General features: G+C 36.5%; 1 protein-coding gene and 1 long non-coding RNA gene across 3 annotated transcripts in view; both read left to right on the top strand.

The window, feature by feature from the left end:
* Positions 1-13,068, top strand: part of ZDHHC20 (zinc finger DHHC-type palmitoyltransferase 20) — a 54,292-nt gene extending 41,224 nt beyond the window's left edge. For both annotated transcript variants that reach the window (XM_058186338.1, XM_058186339.1), the window contains 3 exons: positions 6,227-6,359; positions 9,556-9,682; positions 10,393-13,068. In XM_058186338.1, the coding sequence (XP_058042321.1) occupies positions 6,227-6,359; positions 9,556-9,682; positions 10,393-10,573 (441 nt within the window). In that variant the 3' untranslated portion in view covers positions 10,574-13,068. The remainder of the gene's footprint in view (positions 1-6,226; positions 6,360-9,555; positions 9,683-10,392) is intronic.
* A 1,011-nt stretch (positions 13,069-14,079) lies between these two features.
* Positions 14,080-21,845, top strand: LOC131200026 (uncharacterized). The gene is made up of 3 exons (XR_009155480.1): positions 14,080-14,106; positions 16,517-16,594; positions 17,306-21,845. It is a non-coding gene; the product is annotated as an uncharacterized LOC131200026 (long non-coding RNA).
* The last annotated feature ends 12 nt before the right edge of the window (positions 21,846-21,857 follow it).

The following is a 21,857-nucleotide window of genomic DNA, read 5'->3' as shown; positions in this document are numbered from 1 at the left end:
TTCCTTCCTTCTTTCTTTCTTTCTTTCTTTCTTTCTTTCTTTCTTTCTTTCTTTCTTTCTTTCTTTCTTTCTTTCTTTCTTTCTTTCTTTCTTTTCTGGGTTGCATGCAACCAGCATTGTGATCCATAATAACATATTATTGTTTACCATGATATGTTATTATTTTGTGTCTTACTGAGAAAAGCATAGTAAACATAATTTAGCATTGTTTGTTTGTTTGCTTGCTTATGAAATTTATTGTATAGATAAGTTATATCAATATTTTAGTCAGCTTTGGTACTTATTATTCTGTAGGGTGTTTTGCATAACCCCTATGCTGGGTGTGTGTGTATGCATTTTGCATAATACCTTGGTGTGTGTGTGTGTGTGTGTGTGTGTGTGTGTGTGTGTGTGTGTGTAAAACTTCCTTCCATGATTTGTACTTTAAGAGATTCCTAATTCCCTCTGTTTGCCAAATAGTTTCAGGTTACTTAATTTTGCCAAAACTATGGCTAAAAATATGAATTGCTGTGGAAAATAGAATGGAAAAAAAAATCTATAGATATTTTGATGTACTTGGACTGCCTACTTTCATTAGTCCAAGGCAACTGGCCCAATGATTTGAGCAGAATCTGGAACAGAGCCATAGATGCACTAAGGGATTTTTTAAAAATGTAGCATTAATTTTGAGCAAAATTGATCGTCATATTTCCTTAACATTTCACATTAAGTATCAAATATTTTAATTTAATTTAAGTATTATCTTATTACCTTGAGGTGGTTTTTTTTAAAAAAAAGATTAATTACCAGTGAATAGGGGTATTATTTGATTCAGGGGACAACTTTTTCTGATGGTACCTATCCCTTCATTGCACACTTAACCATCAGGAAAAAGCTGTAGAAGAAAACACTTGAGCCACCTGGAGCTTCATGCAAAGGCTTAGCCTCATTGGAACAAGCATGCAGAACCTCAGGAATAAAGCTCAAAAGTTTCCAATTTATTAATCAGATGCTGTCCCTAGAGAAGTGTCTGGCTATTCATTGAAAAATATGTAAAAACAGTTGAAAATAAAGGAATAACCAAGAAGTGAAAATGGCTGCAGAGACCAGAATTTAGAATAACAGAAGGGACCTTGAAGGTTTTCTAGTCCAACCCCTTGATTAGGCAGGAAACCCTATACCATTTCAGACAAATGGTTATCCGATTTCTTCTTAAAAACTTCCAATGTTGGAGCATTCACAACTTCTGAAAGCAAGTTGTTCCACTGATTAATTGTTCTGACTTTCAGGAAATTTCTCCTTAGTTCTAGGTAGCTTCTCTCCTTGATTTGTTTCCACCCAAATCAAGCACCCCACCGTTGCTTCTTGTCTTACCATCAGGTGCTTTGGAGAATAGCTTGACTCCCTCTTCTTTGTGGCAGCACCTGAGATATTGGAACACTGCTATCATGTCTCCCCTAGTCCTTCTTTTCATTAAACTAGACATACCAAGTTCCTGCAACCATTCTTCATATGTTTTAGTCTCCATTTCCCTAATCATCTTTGTTGCTCTTCTCTGCACTCTTTCTAAAGTCTCCACATCTTATTTACATTGTGGCGACCAAAACTGGATGCAGTATTCCAAGTGTGGCCTTACCAAGGCATTATAAAGTGATATTAACACATCACATGATCTTGATTCTATCCCTCTATTTATGCAGCCTAGATCTGTGTTGGCTTTTTTGGCAGCTGCTGCACACTGCTGGTTCATATTTAAATGGTTGTCCACTAAGACTCCAAGATCCCTCTCACAGTTACTACTATTGAGCAAGGTACCATATATATTGTACCTGTGCATTTTGTTTTTCTTGCCTAAATGTAGAATCTTACTTTTTTCTCCATTGAATTTCATTTGGTTATATAGCACCCAATGTTCAAGTCTGTCAAGATCCTTCTGTATCTTAAGCCTATCTTCTGGAATGTTGGCTGTTCCTGCCAGCTTGGTGTCATCTGCAAATTTGATGAGTTCCCTATCTATCCCCTTGTCCAAGTCATTGATGAAGATGTTGAAGAGTATTGGGCCTAAAACAGCCTTGGGGGTAAATTGTGGTGGATTGTGGCAAAGCACTAATGCCTTTGAAGATTATCCTGAACCATGATTGTTGTCTGAAGGTCTGTTTGCAGAACAGAATTTTAACCCTTTTGTGACACCTAAATAAGAGTTGTTCTCTTTGCCTCATCTTCATCCAGTTTTGCTGCTTTTTTGTTCCCTCCCGATGTAATTATATCATTATAATCCCTTTTTTCTATTTCTTCAGAAGGAGAAAAGATTGAGATGGGGAATAAGAGAGAGAGAATGTATGTTTGCTTGCATAAATCTGTATAGGAAATACAATTTATTTATTTACCGTATTTAGAGACCCTCCATCTTCCTCTTAGAGCGACTCAGTTCATTTTCTAAAGTGAGTTTTTGGATAATCCCTAGGAGGTTGTGTGTGTATATATGTATGTGTGTCTGAGACTTGTTTCCATGATTTGTTCTTCCAAAAATATTCCTAATTCGCTCTGTTGTCAAATGGTACATTTCAGCATTTCAATATAACTTACTCAATTATTAATCCATGTTATTGTGAAGTCCTAGTAGTCTCTGAGTTTGGTTGTTGCTTGCAGATATTTAATTACCTGAATAGGTAACATCATTAGTGCTAGCTGGGAGTTAGCTGGGTTTGCTCTCTGTTTATATATATAGTAGCTTGTCCTACCAGTGTTGGTGGGGATATTGTTCCTTGATTTTTTTTTGGCTGTTAATCCTTGCTTATTCTGCATATTGGCTGCTGGAGAGGATGTACTCTTTTTGTTGTTGTTGTTGTTGTTTCCTTGATGTTTTATGGACTTTTTTGAATGATGTGTAAATGTGATTTATCTCTATGTATCGATTTATGGCTAATTTGTCTGAACGTCAAGCTTTGAGGCATTCCCTGGCATTATGGTCTAGGATGCTCACATTTTCCCCAGTTGAAACTATGGTTGAGTCTATCCATGTTGTGAGAATACGTTGTTTTCATCAAGTCTTCTGATTGTTAGTTGATGTTTATGGATACACTCTGTTAGTCTTCTGCATGTTCATGCCTGTTCATGTTAATTTTTTTAACATGGCTTTTTGTTGGAATATTGCCTCCAGCTAATATGCACACATTTAAAAGGGTTGCCATGTGTACATGTATTTTATTGTACATGTTTATCATATAAGCAGGAAGGAATTTGCAGAACTGGTTTTCAATTGGAATTGACAATTAAGATTACAAGGTGGAAAAGGTGGACAGAGTGTGTGTCTTTTGTCTGTGTTAATACTTTTCCTAAATATTCTTCAGGAGATGAAGAAGTGCAGGGACTATTTAGATTAAGGGATCAGAGCAATCATATGATTTATTATTTCATTCATAATTGGGTAACACATTTTAGTTCAAATTATGATGAATGTAGACAGAAATTACCAGTAAGTTTCTTAGTTGATTTCTATTGTAGAGATGATTCCAAGTTGGCCTTCCGATAATGAAAATTAGAGAGAGCAATGAATAGAACTCTTAATTTTAATGGTGTGCCTTGAATGTACACCATTAAAATCAGTGACTCCTTTATCTCATTATGCAAACACAAGTTCATCTTCACATATTCATTCAGTGAATGTAAACTATTGGCCTCTTGACATTGAATACTGCACGCTTTACACCTTGTGCACGCAAAGACCATCAATTTTCTTACAGCATTTTAACTTGTTTCTGAACACTAGTCTTAAGGGGTTATAGCCTTTTAATAAATTGTCTTTATTTGCACAAAGCTTTGCCGCAGGAAATCTGCTGAGAATTGTCCAAAGGTAAAATGCAATTTAAGCAGTAGTCTCTGCTAGTATGTTATTTTGTACATTTATTTCTGATAGTGGGTTGCAATACTATTATACAATATTTCTAGTTCTTTATAATTAGCAATATGCGTTTTATTTAATGCCTGAGGGAGAAATTGGTGCTCTGAAGCATACCATATACTGACAGAAAATTAAATGGATGTTAATGTTATCTATATTTTATTAATAAAGAAGCAATTTCAGTTCCCTGTTGTATTGTCATTGTTTAAAAGGAATATGCTATTGAATTCTTAAAATGAAGCTATTAATTGTTTAATAAGGTATTTAGCAATTTAAGCACATACAAATTGTGCTACATTAATAAAACACTAAACTTTTTTCTCAACACACAAATCTTCAGTATATGAATTTTTTTTAAAAAATACATAAAGAATTCTCTTTTCCTTTCTCCTGCGTACTCTGTTACGATACAAAGCTGTTTTAAAATGTATGAGGTACACTCTTGTTTAAATAGTTTAAACCACAGGTATCAAACTTGATCGCGTCACGTGATATATCATGACATATTGCGATGTTTTTTGCCTTTGTGGAGCCAGGGTAGGTGTGGCCTGCGCATGACGCATCTGGCCCACGTGCCGCCAGTTTGACAAGCCTGATTTAAGCCCTCAAAATTTTTGCAACAAGTCTCTGCAAATAAGTGAGATGATTCTGGTTAGGCCACTGCTATGTCTTCAGAGGATGTGATCCAGAGTCCATACCACCTCAGGATCTCAAGGTGTATTCCTTACGCCTGCAGTTTGATTCTCTTCCCATTTCTCCCTGCACACATACAGAAAAATAATCATTATAAAGAAAATAAAAGAAGGTCTTCCTCCCTTGAACTTTGCCTACAAATGCCTACATGGTGAGGAAAACCTGTTAGAAATTTGGTCTTCTTCTCCCAGACTAGATTATGTCCCTTCCTGAACCATCAATATCAGATCCTTGAGCTCTTTGTTCATTGCCAAAAGAGTTTTCCCTGAACAAAACTAGACTCATGCTTTCTGAAGTCACTTTATTTTGGGGAAGGGCAGCAGCCCAAAAAACCAGTAGCCTTTTGTGGACAGTGCTTTGTGGGCTCCTTTTAGTAACTGTTATTCTTGTGTAGGCTGAAAGTGGAAAAAGTTGGCTTACTTCCCTCATTGATAGCCAAAAATATAAAATTTGGATTTTAAACATTTGTGTATTCCTTAAAGCAGGGGTCTCCAACCTTGGCAACTTTAAGACTTGTGGACTTCAACTCCTAGAGCTGGCTGAGGAATTCTAGGAGTTGAAGTCCACAAGTCTTAAATTTGCTAAAATTGGAGATCCCTGCCTTAAAGTGTCTTATCCATATCACCCAAGAACATAATGTTAACATATATTTTTTTTAAAAATAGTAGTAAGACGGTAAATAAAAATTGTTATCACACACACGTTTCAGTTAAAAGAAAAACAAAGTGGACTACTTCCTTCTTTGAGTTAATTTAATTAGCTTTATGGATCAATCCTTCTCTGATTCTCTCTCAAGATTATACTGGGAGAAGGGAGAAAAATGCAGCAGTGTTGCTTGTCTGCACCTAATACACAGCCATTTTCTTATCACCAAATTAATCTTTAAATTGATTTCAAGAGAAGGCATTAATCAACATCAGCTGAAATAGACATGGTTTGGCGTGTGTTGGGGATTGGAAATACCATGAGTTCTGCAGATCCAAGTGTTGTATTAGGTTGCCTCTTTTCTCAGATCTTTGCCCCTGCCAAATATTAACTGCAGAGGTTTCCATACCTATTGGTTGCAAATATGGTCTGAAATTCAGCCTTCTCTTCTATAGATAGTTACTTTTTCCCTTAGTGGAGGAAATCCGGGAAAGTCTTCTGAGGAGTCAAAGAATTCCTCCCTTAATATCTTGTATTTTCAAGAAGTTTCCTTAAATGTTTTAAATGCATCATTTACAGGTATATATATTTTTTATCATTCTTTTCTTCCGCAACTAAAACATTGCTTAAATCTTTCTTACTTCATCCCGTGCAACAACTATCCCCTTGCTAATCGTTAGTTAGTCCGTCTTGAAAATATGTCAGCTCTTGTATCCTTCCTTAATGTCCAATTTAAGAAGATGAATTTGAACAATATTTGTTTTCCTCCTGACCTGACTGGCTGGCAGTCAGTTGTCAACCTTTCCAGTTCAGTGACTTTTGTCTGTTAGTTGTGAAAGTTATGACCACAAAGAAATACACTGTGTGTTGTCAAATGCACATATAAGTGTTACTTGCTGTACATGAATTCATGTTATTTATTTTAATTCAGAATAAAATAAGAAAACAGCATTTGAACAGAAAATGGATGAAAATGCATTAATACGGTTCCTTTCTTTTTCTTCTCAGAATGAACTACCAGACACCCGTGCAAAATTCCATGTTCTTTTCCTTTTCTTTGTGGCTGCCATGTTCTTCATCAGCATACTGTCATTGTTTAGTTACCACTGCTGGCTAGTTGGTAAAAACAGATCAACAATTGGTTAGTAAATTACAGGGATTATTGTTGTTGTTGTTGTTATTTCTGATATTCTTTAGTTCCTACCCCATCCATTGACCAAGCAACTCCAGGTTCTCCAATTCATTCTCATAACTCTGTGAGCTGTATCTATATTCAAAGTTTATCTGACTCAAGATTACCCTGTAAATGTAATATCTGATCATATTTGCATATTATTAGGCCCAAGAGAATAGAATAGAATAGAATAGAATAGAATAGAATAGAATAGAATAGAATAGAATAGAATAGAATAGAATAGAATCGTTGGAAGGGACCTTGAAGGTCTTCTAGTCCAACCCCCTGCTTAGGCTGGAAACCCTATATACCATTTCAAACAAATGATTATCCAATCTGTTCTTAAAAATGTCCAGCATTGGAGCATTTAAAACTTCTGGAGGCAAGTTGTTCCACTGATTAATTGTTCTAACTATCAGGAAATTTCTCCTTACTTCTAGGTTGCTTCTCTCCTTGTGTCCTTGTGTAAAGACACCGAATAAAGTATCTTTAGACTTACAATCTTGTGTAAGCAAGGGTCAGATTCCTGTTTCTTTTCTTATCAAACTAAACTAAATAGATCTCATAATAGATAAATAGATCTCAAAAGAAACCAGCATGGATGCATAAAGAACTATCTGACAAATTGAAAGACAAAAAGGACAAATATAAAAAGTGGAAAGAGGGGCAAATAACTAAGGCAGAATATCAGCAAATAGCCCGAGCCTGTAAAGATGAAGTGAGGAAAGCTAAGGCTCACAATGAACAAAGACTAGCGACAAAAGTAAAAAATAACAAAAAAAGCTTCTTCCAACATGTTAAAAACAAGAAAAAAGTCAAGGAAACAATTGGCCCATTGCTGGGAGAAAGTGGCAAGAAGATGACAAGCAACAGGGAGAAAGCAGATCTACTTAACTCATTTTTTGCATCTGTCTTTACACAAAAGGAAAAAACAATCCAACCTATCAAAAACAGCACTACAAAAAACAGATTAGAAACACAAGTTAAAATAGGGAAGAAAATGGTAAGTGAACACCTGTCTACCCTAGACGAGTTCAAATCACCAGGACCGGATGGATTACACCCCAAGGTTCTGAAGGAACTGGCAGACGTGATCTCAGAACCACTGAACTATATCTTTCAAAGATCCTGGAGCACAGGAGAGCTGCCAGAGGACTGGAAAAGAGCTGATGTAGTTCCCATCTTCAAAAAAGAAAAAAAAAAACAGATCCAGGAAACTACAGACCTATCAGCCTGACCTCAATACCGGGGAAGATTCTGGAAAAGATAATCAAACAACAAATCACCGAACACCTAGAAGCAAACAAAGTAATAACCAAAAGCCAACATGGGTTTGTTAAAAACAGATCATGCCAGACTAATCTTATTGCATTCTTTGACAAAATGACAAAATTAGTAGACCAGAGGAATGCTGTCGATATAATTTACTTGGACTTCAGTAAAGCATTTGATAAAGTAGACCATAACCTACTACTAGATAAAGTAGAAAAATGTGGGTTAGACAGCACCACCACCAGATGGATTTGTAACTGGCTGACCAACCGCACTCAACGTGTAGTCCTCAACGGAACTACATCCACATGGAGGGAAGTTTGCAGTGGAGTACCCCAAGGCTCTGTTTTAGGCCCAGTACTCTTCAACATCTTCATCAATGACTTGGACGAGGGGATAGATGGGGAACTCATCAAATTTGCAGATGACACCAAGCTGGCAGGAATAGCCAACACTCCAGAAGATAGGCTCAAGTTACAGAAAGATCTTGACAGACTTGAACATTGGGTGCTATCTAACAAAATGAAATTCAACAGTGAAAAAAGTAAAGTTCTACATTTAGGCAAAAAACCCCAAAATGGACAGGTACCGTATATGTGGTACCTTGCTCAATAGTAGTACCTGTGAGAGGGATCCTAGTGGATAACCATTTAGATATGAGCCAGCAGTGTGCAGCAGCTGCTAAAAAAGCCAACACAGTTCTGGGCTGCATAAACAGAGGGATAGAATCAAGATCACGTGTAGTGTTAGTGCCACTTTATAATGCCTTGGTAAGGCCACACTTGGAATATTGCATCCAGTTTTGGTCGCCACGATGTAAAAAAGATGTTGAGACTCTAGAAAGAGTGCAGAGAAGAGCAACAAAGATGATTAGGGGACTGGAGGCTAAAACATATGAAGAACGGTTGCAGGAATCGGTATGTCTAGTTTAATAAAAAGAAGGACTGGGGAGACATGATAGCAGTGTTCCAATATCTCAGGGGTTGCCATAAAGAAGAGGGAGTCGGGCTGTTCTCCAAAGCACCTGAGGGTAGAACAAGAAGCAATGGGTGGAAACTGATCAAGGAGAGATGCAACTTAGAACTAAGGAGAAATTTCCTGACAGTTAGAACAATTAATAAGTGGAACGACTTGCCTGCAGAAGTTGTGAATACTCCAACACTGGAAATTTTTAAGAAAATGTTGGATAACCATCTGTCTGAGATGGTGTAGGCCTGGGCAGGGGGTTGGACTAGAAGACCTCCAAGGTCCCTTCCAACTCTGTTATTATATATTATATATATTATATATAGACTTAACATTGCTAATAAAGGAAATGGCAATCATGATGATAGGAGTTATTTCTAGCTACAGAAACTTTTGGGGAGATGGAAAATAAATATCTCCCTATTAATGCCAAGCCACAATCACTTTGTTATAGACTACATACCCATTGATTGTTTAAAGGGACATAAATAAGGATTTCTGTATATTCTGAACTTAACCATGCATGGTTTTAGATTACACAAAATGGAAATGACAGCAAAGTAGCTTATTCTGTTTAAAGAAAGTAATATTAATAATTGCAAAGGGCTTGGGAGGAAAATTGTGTTTTTTAATTGCTGACCAAATAAATATTGTACAATCCTGTTTAGCTAGACAAATGTGATAGTATTCTAAAGTATTAGTTTTTTCTCTCTTTTTTTCAGTTTTTATAATGGTCTGATCAAATGAAATAAAATTGATGTTGTAGATTTGTATCTGAAACAGCTTTTTCTACAATGTAACATGTTTTAAGTGACAATATTTTCATGAGAGAGGACTCAATCTTGTGTTATTCTTAATATTCCGCTGTGGAAGACTTTCTCCCTGTCCTAAATTGATTAATTTCCTTTCTTTATGTGTGATATAGAAGCTTTCCGGGCACCAATGTTTCGAAATGGGCCTGACAAAAATGGCTTCTCTCTTGGATGTCAAAAAAACCTAAGAGAGGTTTTTGGAGATGAAAAGAAATACTGGCTGCTCCCTATATTTACGAGGTATTTTTGTTTATGCATTTTAGTTATGAATTCTAAATTTTGGGTATAAATCTTTAAATGATATTCATCTTATACCAGCATATATTATACCACATGCTTTCAGCACCTGAGGAAAAAAAGGTTCACCATCACTGCTGTAGTACTTGATGAAGTCAGCAGTCCAATTAGCCAGTTACAATTTCTTTTGTTTGACAATGCACCATCAAGTAATTTTCAACTCCTAGTGACCATATTGCCTCCATGAATAATTTCTTTAGCAATATCTAAAAGTGTTTATTAAAAAATTGTAAATGGTTCAGAATTGTTTGGTACAGAAAGTTAAGCAAGAGTATACAGTGTACTCTAGAATAACATAGACTGCACCAGGAATGTACTGATAAAGATTGCAAAAACCTACTGTTCACACATTCCTGATCTGAAAAGCAGCTTATGAATGTTCTGTTTTTTTAGATGATACCTTTTTGACATTTGCAGACAAATTATTAATGTCACATAATTATTTATGTTCTCTGAAAGCTACATGAAGCTACAGTAAGCTCTTTCTTCCAACAGGTACAATACTTGATGCTGAATATGTTATGTTCCTGGCCTTTGTACCACTCTTCCACTTAATGTGATGTTTAAAAACCTAAGTTGTATAGATGTTTCTGTTGTGTGTATTCAGCAAGCTAATGAAATATTTGTTCTGTCTTATTTATTATACTGTGCAGCTTAGGAGATGGTTGCAACTTTCCAACACGCCTAGTGATTATGGATCCCGAGCAGCTCGCTGTCTCAAGCCAAAATGAAACTGTTAAAAGGTGTGCGCAATGCTTTCTACATAGGTACACAGAAGTCTGCTGTTGCATGTTCCCACACACAGTGGACCACTTTTATCTCATCAGCAGATAATCAGAGACAAGAATTCATTCCCCAAATAGTTTTAAACCTAATTGCAATGAGAGTTTATGAGAGAATGAATGCATAATGCAACACATGTCAAGCCTGGCATGAAACTCTCAATTTGCTTGCCCATCATCATCCCTTTGTCTGAAACAGTATATTGGACTGATTGTGAAGTTTCTTATTCTAGAGCAGAGAGAAAAATGCTGATGTGGGAATCCCATTCTCTTCAGAAAAAGAGTTAATAGGGATTCTGGTGTGGGTTCTGTGGAGGGAAACCACACTCTTCCAGTTTCTAAATGACCCACCAGTAAGATTGGTCATAGAAACAAAACCAGAGTTGATAAGAATACAGGATAGACATGTTAGGTTCTACAGGTTGAAGATATTGATAGCCCACTCTGTAAATACCTCTACCTTTTTTCTGACAATACCTGGACAGGCTAAGTCCTCAGCTTCCACTATAGGAAGTACCGTATTTCAAGTTTATTCTGACTGAAGATAGGTGCTAAAGGAAGCTTTGCAGGCCAGTTGGGCTGTCTAGGGAAACGAAGAGATTGAAATCTCTTCTTCCTCTTGAACTGTTTTCTAACATCTAGTTTGGACCATTCCCTCTATAATTTAGAGTCTAGGATAGGGCAGAAAAAAGGAGAAGATTGCTGCCTGGCATCAATGCCAAACTGAATTCATCTGAGTCATGAAGTTCAAGTCTAGGTGCAGACTGATGATGTCTGATTAGACTGTGCAGAATTCTTTTTTGGCAAGCAATGTGTAGTTATCACCCTTTTAAGGTAGACTAGACTAGGAAACCAAAGTAATAAATGTTAATACTACAGTACCTTTATTGTAAAATTACCATAACAGAATCATACGAGTCTGACTATACTCCCTCCCCCTTTCCTTTATCTTAGTGAGAACTAGGGAGGGTCTTTCTCAATCTACATTTCTGCTCTAGACTCAGATATATGTCATTTGACCATTGCCTTTGTTGCAGTTGTTCCTCCTGCTTCTCAAAGTTATTCCTTCTTCCCAATATAATCTATTTGATATTTGTCAGATGTTACTAGTATTGAAAACAACATATTCCAAATCAGGTATTCCAAACAAGGCTTTAAATTGCTGTTTGTAATAGAAAGGTTTGTTTTATAAATCTTTTGTCATGTGACTATATTGAGAGAGGATCATTGCTGCCTGATGCAAAGACTGAGGAGAGGGGGAGATCGTCCCTTATCTGTGGACAATACTTGATTGTCATTCCTGTCAAAGGTCTGCCTCTAAGAAGGCCAGGACTTGGGCAGTGGAAACGGATCATGAAAACTTCCTTTTTTTTCCTGACCCATCTGTAAAAGGATTGTCACATCAACATATGTGTGAATGGTGAAAATGGGGGTGTTTGGTTGTAAGTGAAGATCTTCAAAGCTGCAGCCTGACTGGGTGTTCGTGACTGGCTAATGAAAAGTAGCTAGAGCTTTAAAGTGGAATATTACCTGAAGAAGTCACTATAGAAGCTTGAAAGGTATCATTCCATTGAGAGGCCAGCAATTCAAGAAATGTAGCACTTATCACACCTCCTCTTGCGGAAGAGAACTGAGGGTATTCAGTGTTATGCGTTGGATGCTTAACCCCTCTTGCCCTTGTGTGCCATAGGTCCTCAGAGAAATCCATAACTGTTTTTTTTTGGGGGGGGGCTATGTAAAAGGTTCCCAAAAAGGTATCTTAAAAAGGGAAAGTAGGTTTAAAAAAATAAAAATGAGCAAAAGAATCTGTGGTTTATCTTGACTTTTGAGATGGAAGAAGCTTGTGTAGTTATTATATTTGTTCTTCAAAACAAGGAGAGCTTCAAAATAGCTATCTCCTCCAACAGGAACCAATCCTCTCTATCCCTACCTTTACCATGGGGAAATAGGATTACCTTTTACCTCAATCCAATGGCACCATTTCAGCAGTAAAGAGATAAACTGCTGTTGAATCTTCACTTTCCCAGAATGCAGAGGGCTGAAGTTTATAGATGCTGTTTATCATTGGCTGGGCCAATGCTACAGAACAGCCTTCGAAGGATCAGAAGTGACCCACCCACCCCCACTTCCAATTGCTGGCTATCTGAAGATATTACAAGTAGAAGTAGGCCAAAGTGCCTATGTTTAATGGCTTTGGGAGGCAGGGTGAAGAGGAATGGTCAAACAAGAGGCAGCTAAGCCCACAAAAGGAATGTGGATATGATAAATGTCTTAGAAGGGACACTCCCTTGTTTCTTGGGTTGTAAATGCAAGGGGGTGTTGTACTTTCAAACTTGCAAGGTCCTATTATTGTAAGCTTACAATCAGAGGTGGGTTTCATATAATTTTATCACCAGTTCGCCGCACACCAAAAATGTGAGCTTTTCTCGCACACGCAGCTTGCACACATGCACACAGCTTAGAAAACGTGGCTAAATAGGATGGCATAGCAGGTCGCCTCTACCAGTTTATGCGAACCAGCTGAATACCGCCACTGCTTACAATAAAGTAGAAAAATGTGGGTTAGACAGCACCACCACCAGATGGATTGTAACTGGCTGACCAACCGCACTCAACGTGTAGTCCTCAACGGAACTACATCCACATGGAGGGAAGTATGCAGTGGAGTACCCCAAGGCTCTGGTTTAGGCCCAGGACTCTTCAACATCTTCTTCAATGACATGGACGAGGGATAGATGGGGAACTCATCAAATTTGCAGATGACACCAAGCTGGCAGGAATAGCCAACACTCCAGAAGATAGGCTCAAGTTACAGAAAGATCTTGACAGACTTGAACATTGGGCACTAACAAAATGAAATTCAACAGTGAAAAAAGTAAGGTTCTACATTTAGGCAAAAAAAAAAATGCACAGGTACCGTATATGTGGTACCTTGCTCAATAGTAGTACCTGTGAGAGGGATCTTGGAGTCCTAGTGGATAACCATTTAGATGTGAGCCAGCCGTGTGCAGCAGCTGCTAAAAAAGCCAACACAGTTCTGGGCTGCATAAACAGAGGGATAGAATCAAGATCACATGAAGTGTTAGTGCCACTTTATAATGCCACACTTGGAATATTGCATCCAGTTTTGGTCGCCACGATGTAAAAAAGATGTTGAGACTCTAGAAAGAGTGCAGAGAAGAGCAACAAAGATGATTAGGGGACTGGAGGCTAAAACATATGAAGAACGGTTGCAGGAACTGGGTATGTCTAGTTTAATAAAAAGACAAGATTAAAATTCCAAAACCACGAACTGTTAACGAACTTTTATGGTAATCGATTTGTAGAAAAATTACCACGGCTTCTTAACTATTACAAATCATTCTAAAATTAATCCTGATTGATCCTGGATCAAATATCCATGTTTGTTTCTTAATATTCCGCTGTGGAAGACTTTCTCCTGTCCTAAATTGATTAATTTCCTTTCTTTATGTGTGATATAGAAGCTTTCCGGCACCAATGTTTGAAATGGGCCTGACAAAATGGCTTCTCTCTTGGATGTCAAAAACCTAAGAGAGGTTTCAGAAGATGAAACTGTTAAATCAGGTATGCATAATTATGGCAGCTTGTTACAGGACAGGATTTCACAATTTGTTTTTTTTTCTAAATCTATTTTTATTTTATTCAAAAAATAGAAAAGACCCCAAAAAATTAAAAAGAAAAAGAAAAACAGAGAACAAAGAAGAAAGTTTAAAAAGAGAAAGGTGCATTAAAAAAAAGATTAACACATATATGCATATTTTCCTCCCTAGTTGAATGCTGATTAATACAACAATATTAGTTTTCCACCCCTTGCAAAACAGTCCCACAGAATTTTAAATTACTAATTCTATTTACAAGTTGTTAACCTATCATCTGTATGCAGTATTAATAACAAAATACCTAACAGGAAGAACAGTAATAATAAAAAAGACAAGATTAAAATTCCAAAAACCACGAACTGTTAACGAACTTTTATGGTAATCGATTTGTAGAAAAATTACCACGGCTTCTTAACTATTACAAATCATTCTAAAAATTAACCCTGATTGATCCTGGATCAAATACCCATGTTTGTTTCTTAATATTGTATCTTATCAAATTTTTGTCTGATTAAATGCAATATGTCCAATCTCCAAAGCCCATCTGTCCTCCCAAAAAAGTTCAGATGAAATTGGTCCCTAGTTACATGTGATAATATATTCCCCAACTTCCTTCATTCCACTTTAAAAAGACCAATTTACAACTTATTCACTTAGACCATTTTCTACTGTACAGTTCAACTTGAATTTCAGGGAGGTGTATGGAGTGAACGCTATTATTTCTAAGTCTGAGTTCATACTTCTTCCCAACAAATCTACTGCTTTGAATCCCACTCCTTTTGTGGGTTTAATTTATTTACAGTCACTTGCCTCTGAATGTTTTCCACAGTCATTATGAGTTCATCAAACTTCTTTTAAAAAGCTTTCAGCTAAGAATTGCATGTTGCCAAGCAGTCGTTTCTCGAGTGTCTACCCTCCTTTCTTTGTCTGTAATCCAATATGTTGTTGTTCAGTGTGATAGATAAGAGTTCTTCAGAGAAGAACAGGAAAAAGACAAAAGAACAATATTATCTGGATATTTTGATCCAAAATTAAAAAGGATTAAGAAAAATAAAGTCCAAACTTTTTGCAAATTGATAAAATACAAAATCCCCGTGGTGAATGTCCAATAAAAATGTAAAAGCACTTTCATTATCCAAAGAAAGGCCAAGTTTCCGTATGGGAAAGCTGAAGTTAATGAAAACAGCCAAATAGATCAAAGGGAAAAAAACAAAAAAGAATAGATAAAATCCATGAGGGGGTTGAAATAAATCAGCATTCAGCTAACTAATTACCTTTTAAAGATAACAAGAAAAAAAAAGCAGGCTTGCTTTCCAGAACTGTCTGCTGATAGGAAAAGTTCAATAAAATGCCAATGACTTTCTGGCTGCTCCCAGAGAGAACTGTAATTTTCAAGATCCGCCTCCCCCCACCCAGGTGGGTCCACAGCCATCCGAAAGTCATCTTGGGTCATTCCTAAATGCCTCCATTCAAATCCAGGGACCAACACTGCCAAAGAACCAGCTTTGGCAACAAAAACAGCAGATCATTGGCAAGTGAGAAAACACTTCCTACCGGGCAGCAGCCATCTTGGGGAAGGATTTCACAATTCCTATTGAAAACAAATATCTGGAGAGGATCTATCAAATTTATATGGCTGCCCATTTCATAAAAAGATTTTCAGCAACATACTATAATTAAAACAATAAATACATTATTTAAAATATAAACAGTCACTATTAAAATAATTAAAACACCTGGCATAGGAGACAGTGAATATCAGTAAACAAAACACAACTAGTTCACGTGAAGTACTAGTACCACTTTATAAAACTCTAGTAAGACCACACCTGGAATACTGCAACCAATTTTGGTCACCATACTACAAAAAGGATGTAAAGACTTTGGAAAAAGTTCAGAGAAGAGCAACTAAGATGATCAAAGGCCTGGAGACTAAAACATACGAAGTCTAAAGAAAAGAAGAATTGGGGGTGACATGATAACAGTATTCCAGTATTTGAGGGGCTGCAACAAAGAAGAGGAGGTCAAATTATTCTCCAAAGCATCAGAGGATAGGACAAAAAACAATGGTTGGAAACTAATCAAGAATAGAAGCAACCTGGAATTAAGGAGAAACTACCTAACAGTGAGGACAATTAACCAGTGGAACAGCTTGCCTCCAGAAATCGTGAGCGCTCCCTCACTGGATGTTTTTAACAAGAGTCTAGACAGTCACTTATCTAAAATTGTATAGGTTCTCCTGCTTGAGCAGGGGGCTGGACTAGAAGACCTCCAAAGTCCCTTCCAGCTCATTCTGTACTAAACTAAGTAGCAATTGCACCCTCCTTTGTTTCTGATGTGTAAAACCTCTAAACCAGACTCTTCTTTTTTTTCAGGTGTAAAAAAACATATTATAGTTTCATTGGAGAGCTGATCTTATCTCAGTATCCATTTCTTTCAGAGAAGGAGAAATGGTAAGAAAATGTATACTCAGAAAAGTCAGTATGACTTTGATTCCAAACTTATGTAAACAGGAAAGAAAACATGGGCCACACCATAGGCTGACTTTGAGTAGCACTTAATAATAAAATATTTTCTGTCTTTCTTTGCATATTTTTTATGTCAGCTTATTTTTACCACTTCATTCCACAAGGTTACCATATTAAAGTGTTAATTTAATTTGAGCTGTTTCCAGATTTAGGAGTTTTTAATTCTGTTCTTCAAAAGAAATGAATATAAGTATATGAAATAAGGACAAATGCTGCTTTAAATCCAACTTTTGTCTGAAATACAGAAAAGGGATTTCCGGTATTGATACTAAACACCCCATGTTGGATTTTTTTCCAAAAAGTAGATAGATTTCATCAAGTTGCAGGCTAAATCCAAAAAACAGATAAAGAACTCCAGAGAAGATGGAAGATTTGCAAAGCACTGACAGAGTAGAAACCTCTTTTGTATAAAAATAATAATAGTTTGTAAATTAACAGCTAGTTTGGCAAGATTTAGCAAAGCAAATGACAGCCTAGGTTTCACATGTGTTTTAGTATCTTTTCTGGAAAGTTTTTCTTACATACAGCAATTCATAGCAGAGAAATCCATTTTCAGTGCAGAATTAGCTGTGTCTTTTACTTGCCTTTACTTATCTTTATTCAATACAATACTTATACAGTTTGTTTTCCAAATAGATTTCTACAATACATTTGTGCTTGGATATTATTTTTTTAAGGAAGACACCAATAAATCAATGGAACGGTTCCAGCATGTTAACAAGACACGGAAAATGAGATTGTTGATGGTATCCAGTGGATGCTTATAAGCACTTCCGGTGCAGAAAGTCTGATGCCTTAAGATTCGTGATGTGCATTTTTGCAACATGGACATAAGCTATTACAAGGGCCAAATTCTCAAATGCCCTGCAAGGGTCCGCAAGTTTCAGAAGTGCAGAAACTATGCATTCCAGCTGTACTGTGGTAGTGACTAATTCTGCAAACTTCATGTGTGAAGCAATGCCATGCTGGTATCATTTCTTTCGTAACAGTTCTATGGAAGGAAAGTGGGGTAGGAAAGGGTAGTCATTTAGTTTACTATAGCATTTCACCATTAACATTCTACAATACAGTTGTACGTGGCTTAGTCATCATCTGGTGGACTACTGATATTTGGTACTTTTGTTTTGTCTTTTTTCTCTTTTCTCCCATAACCATCATGAGTTAACCAGTAGTAATGGTAGAGGTATTGTAAAGCAGCCAATTGAAAACTATGACTTTGTTACTTCCTCTGATAATCGAAGTCCTTTTCTTTCAGACTTCAGATTTGTTGCAATACAGTGTTGTTACAATACTGTACAGTATTAGAGAAGCAAGGTTTCTTTCTCAGCTCACTAGCAATTGAAGCGCTAAATTGAGAAAAGTATTTCCCTGAGCAATTTTGGTCATTATTTGTAAGAAATTGGATGTTTTAATTTCTTGGAAACGTGGAAAAGTGATGTTCTCCCTTCCTGTTTTAAAATGTTTAATAATTGCGAATTTTATTTGTTAGCATTTTTGCCTGATATCCCTATTATACATATTATTTCTGAAATCTGCAGGTTATTCAGCCATGAACAGAAATCATTCCTTTCTTTTTCCTTCTGTTCTTACTTTTTTAAAATAGAAAATAAGCTGGCATGAAAGTGTTATTGAGGGATTGGATTTCATAACTCTCTGCACTAGGAACATTGAGTGAACTAAGGAAGGAACTGGAGAAAGGGGACCTTGTTCACAGCCATCTGCTTTCATTGTTCAGGATTCCCCGTCTTTTCTATCTCTCTTTGATCTTGGATCTAATCCTATCATTTAACAATAAATACTGATATATACTTTCAGTACGACGGTAAATGCTTACATTAATCTGTTAAAGCAGGAGTGTCAAACTCACAGTGTCACAGCGGCATTACATGACATATTGGGACTTTTTTCCCCTTCGCTAAACCGGGTGTGGGCGTGGCCAGCGCGTGACGCATCTGGCCCACGGGCCGGGAGTTTGACAGCCCTGTGTTAGAGGATAGGAAGACACTGGATGTTTGACTCTGACAAGAACTGTATGCATGCATTTCCTTTCCCACAAATCACCAATCCTCCAAGCAATGTTCTGATTATTATGACCCTTAACAATGTTTGCAGATTTAGAAATTCAGCTTCTACAGTTCTGGGAGCTGGTGTCCATACTAAAGTTGCTAAGGTTGAGAAAGATTCTGAAGAGGATAATCTCTCTCTCACTCTGTGGTTGTATCGGAGTTCCTGTCCTGATATATACTTTTAAATATTACCATCAGTTCTATCTCAGCTGTTCTACATTTCTTATTTCAATCCATAAAACAAAATTAGTACAAGTGATATATATTTCTAAAAAATTGATTTTGAGTAAACAACAGGACGTAGAATAAAATGCAAAATATATGTATCAATGTGGCTTTTCCAAATTAATTTTTAAAACGAGAAGAAATAAAATACATTGTGCAGTTCTTGTGACTCAGTGCTGCATCCTATCTTTACAGTGCAAGTTAGGCTCAAGCAAGTTAGGCTCATCTCATTGGTCAGATAATGTGGTTCAGTGTTATGAATTAGTGCTGTCTAGCACATCTAGATATAGGGAGGATAAAATAAAAGGAGCTCAAGACTGTTAGAACACAGTACAAATTCTGCAAATCCACAACTAGAAGTTACAGCAAATACATTATCCCTTAAAATATTTGATACATAGGAAAGATCAGTTATTGCAAGCTAATTGTAATGGTATGTGGGAAGGATCTTGAGAGACGGGGAAGAGCCACAGGGGAAGAGTTGGATAACAGGAACTTAGGCCATGGAAGCAATGTGGATGTGGCTGCCTCAGAAGGGACCTTCTGTGATTTTTTGGACCTTAAAGATGACAAGGGAGAAATGTTTTGCAAGACTGATGTCATCCTTGTGAGGTTTACATTTAGCTCATCTGAGTGTGCTTCCTTTCTGGACCATCTTGTAAGGCTGACATCAGTCTTGCAGCTCTCTGCTGTTCCTTTTTGGTCCAGGAAAGTAGGAAGGGTTCCTTCTGAGTTGTTTGCCATACCCACATAGCTTCCTTAAGCTAAGCTGCCTCTTGTCCAATCATTTCCCTGGCTGTGGCTCTTCCCATCTCCCAAAGTCATTCTCACATACCATTACACCAATAACTTGACCACAGCAAAAATAGTCTTAAAAGATAAATAAAAATTCAAATGCATCAGTAAAAATGAATAGATAACAGGGTTCTCTGAGTAAAGTATATATAGAAATATTTAGATGCACTTATTTGTTTGGCATCTATGTCTAGTAATAATTAGGGGTAAATTTAAAACTATGTTGGCAATATTTAGTATTTTAAATTATTTTGCAATCATTAAGCCATTGAAAAAATTCAAACAGTGACTAGTCAAACCAACTATATCAGGGATATCAAGCTCACGCCATCCCGGCGGCATCACGATGTATCGGGACTTTTCCCCCTTTCGCTAAACTGGGTGCGCGCGTGGCCAGCGATGATACATCCGGCCCATGGCCCAGGAGTTTGACAGCCCTGATCTATATGTTGGGTCAGAAAGAAAAGTGTTTATAGTACTGAACTGTAATTAACAGGTAGAAAATCTTATTAATTTCAAGAAATTATACCAAAGAGTATGATATATCATGCTGATTGTATTGGAAGATGTGTAGATTTTATTTAAATGCTTTATCAAAGCATTTTGCTAATGAACGTGTAATGGTATAATTAGAAACACTTTATGTATATTCATTTTGGGGAATTATAGCTTGCATATTGTAAGCATAGATTCTTGGTTGCCTTAGGAAGTCCCTTCCCAATGACTGTTTATGTTTAGCTCTACAGACTTAAGACTTGATTTACTGGCTGCTATTATAAATTAGATTTTATGCTGCAGTTTTAAATAAGACAAGTATTTTCTAGTAATTATGATTTCTTATTCCAAGGAATTTTGATTAATAGAAAAGACTTAAAACAGCACTTGATTAAACAGATCTTTGGCATCCTGTGTTGGAGAAATGTCCTAGCAATTGTTATTTTTGTAATTTTCTATTAATGTAGTGACAAGGTCCAAGCAATTAAATGACACTATTTACAATACTGTTATACAATTTCATTTAGATCATAACTACCAAAAATGTATCTTATACACCTGTATTATAAAAACAGGTTTTCAGTTAGTCTTAAAAATCCAATGTGTATTTTACAGATTATACTTGAAAATTGTAATAGAATGAGACTCCATGTTTACAAAATAAATTACTAAAGATGGCTTTTGGAACATTGAACAGCAATTAAATGGCTCATACTTTGATCATATTTTCAGATAACATTTTTTGTTTCCTGGTACCAAAGAGCTAATAAACTATCAAACAGCTTATATTCTATTGCAATCCTAGTTATCTCCCAGGATTCTTAAATTACACTAGGAAAGCTTCAGGAAGCAGTTTAAGGAGTGGTCTTTTACCTTAATCCTGCCAAGTTTAAGGAGTGGTCTTTTACCTTAATCCTAAATATATTTACCTGGAAGCTGTACTTATTTTGTGAACATCACAACTATATGGCTTAAGACTGCACATTATAGGGTATTACGGAAGTGCTATCCACTACGTCTTGTTTTTCCCCAGTATAAATTAATAGAATGGCATAGTTCGGCCAAAATTGCTGTAACCTGTGTTATATACCAGTGGGTACATCAGACACATTGCACTGTTATTATGACAAAGGTGTATGCAGATATTTTACTTATAGATCTCTCTGTTGTAGTAGTAGGCTTGCAAGTATTCAAATCTAAAATGGTATGAGGATACTTAAAGGATACATGTGAATGATGCATCTGTTTCTTATGTTGCAGACAGTATTCCTATGCACAGAAAAAGCATATTGCCACTAATAATTTAATAAAGACTTTTTAAATGGGCTTTTATAAATGAACTATGTAAGAGAGATCACTTTGCCTGAAAATTTCCTATTTTTAACTGCACCTTGTAATAACTTCATGTATATTTTCCACCAGTGTAATTAATTTTCAATCATGTTTGACTTTTGTATATCAAAGTACAGATCATGTCTTAATTATAACTGTTTTTAAAAAGCATAATCTTCAAGCCCTTCTTTGCCAAATTGATGGTACATTAATGTGTTATGACATAATGAATGCATAAGAAAATAAATAACTTGGGAACAGGCTTTCTTGCTATA

Source organism: Ahaetulla prasina, chromosome 5 (assembly GCF_028640845.1).
Source record: "Ahaetulla prasina isolate Xishuangbanna chromosome 5, ASM2864084v1, whole genome shotgun sequence".
NCBI classification, from domain to species: Eukaryota; Metazoa; Chordata; class Lepidosauria; order Squamata; family Colubridae; genus Ahaetulla; species Ahaetulla prasina.
Note: the sequence above shows the minus strand (reverse complement) of the source record. Positions and strands in the feature narration are given on the sequence as shown.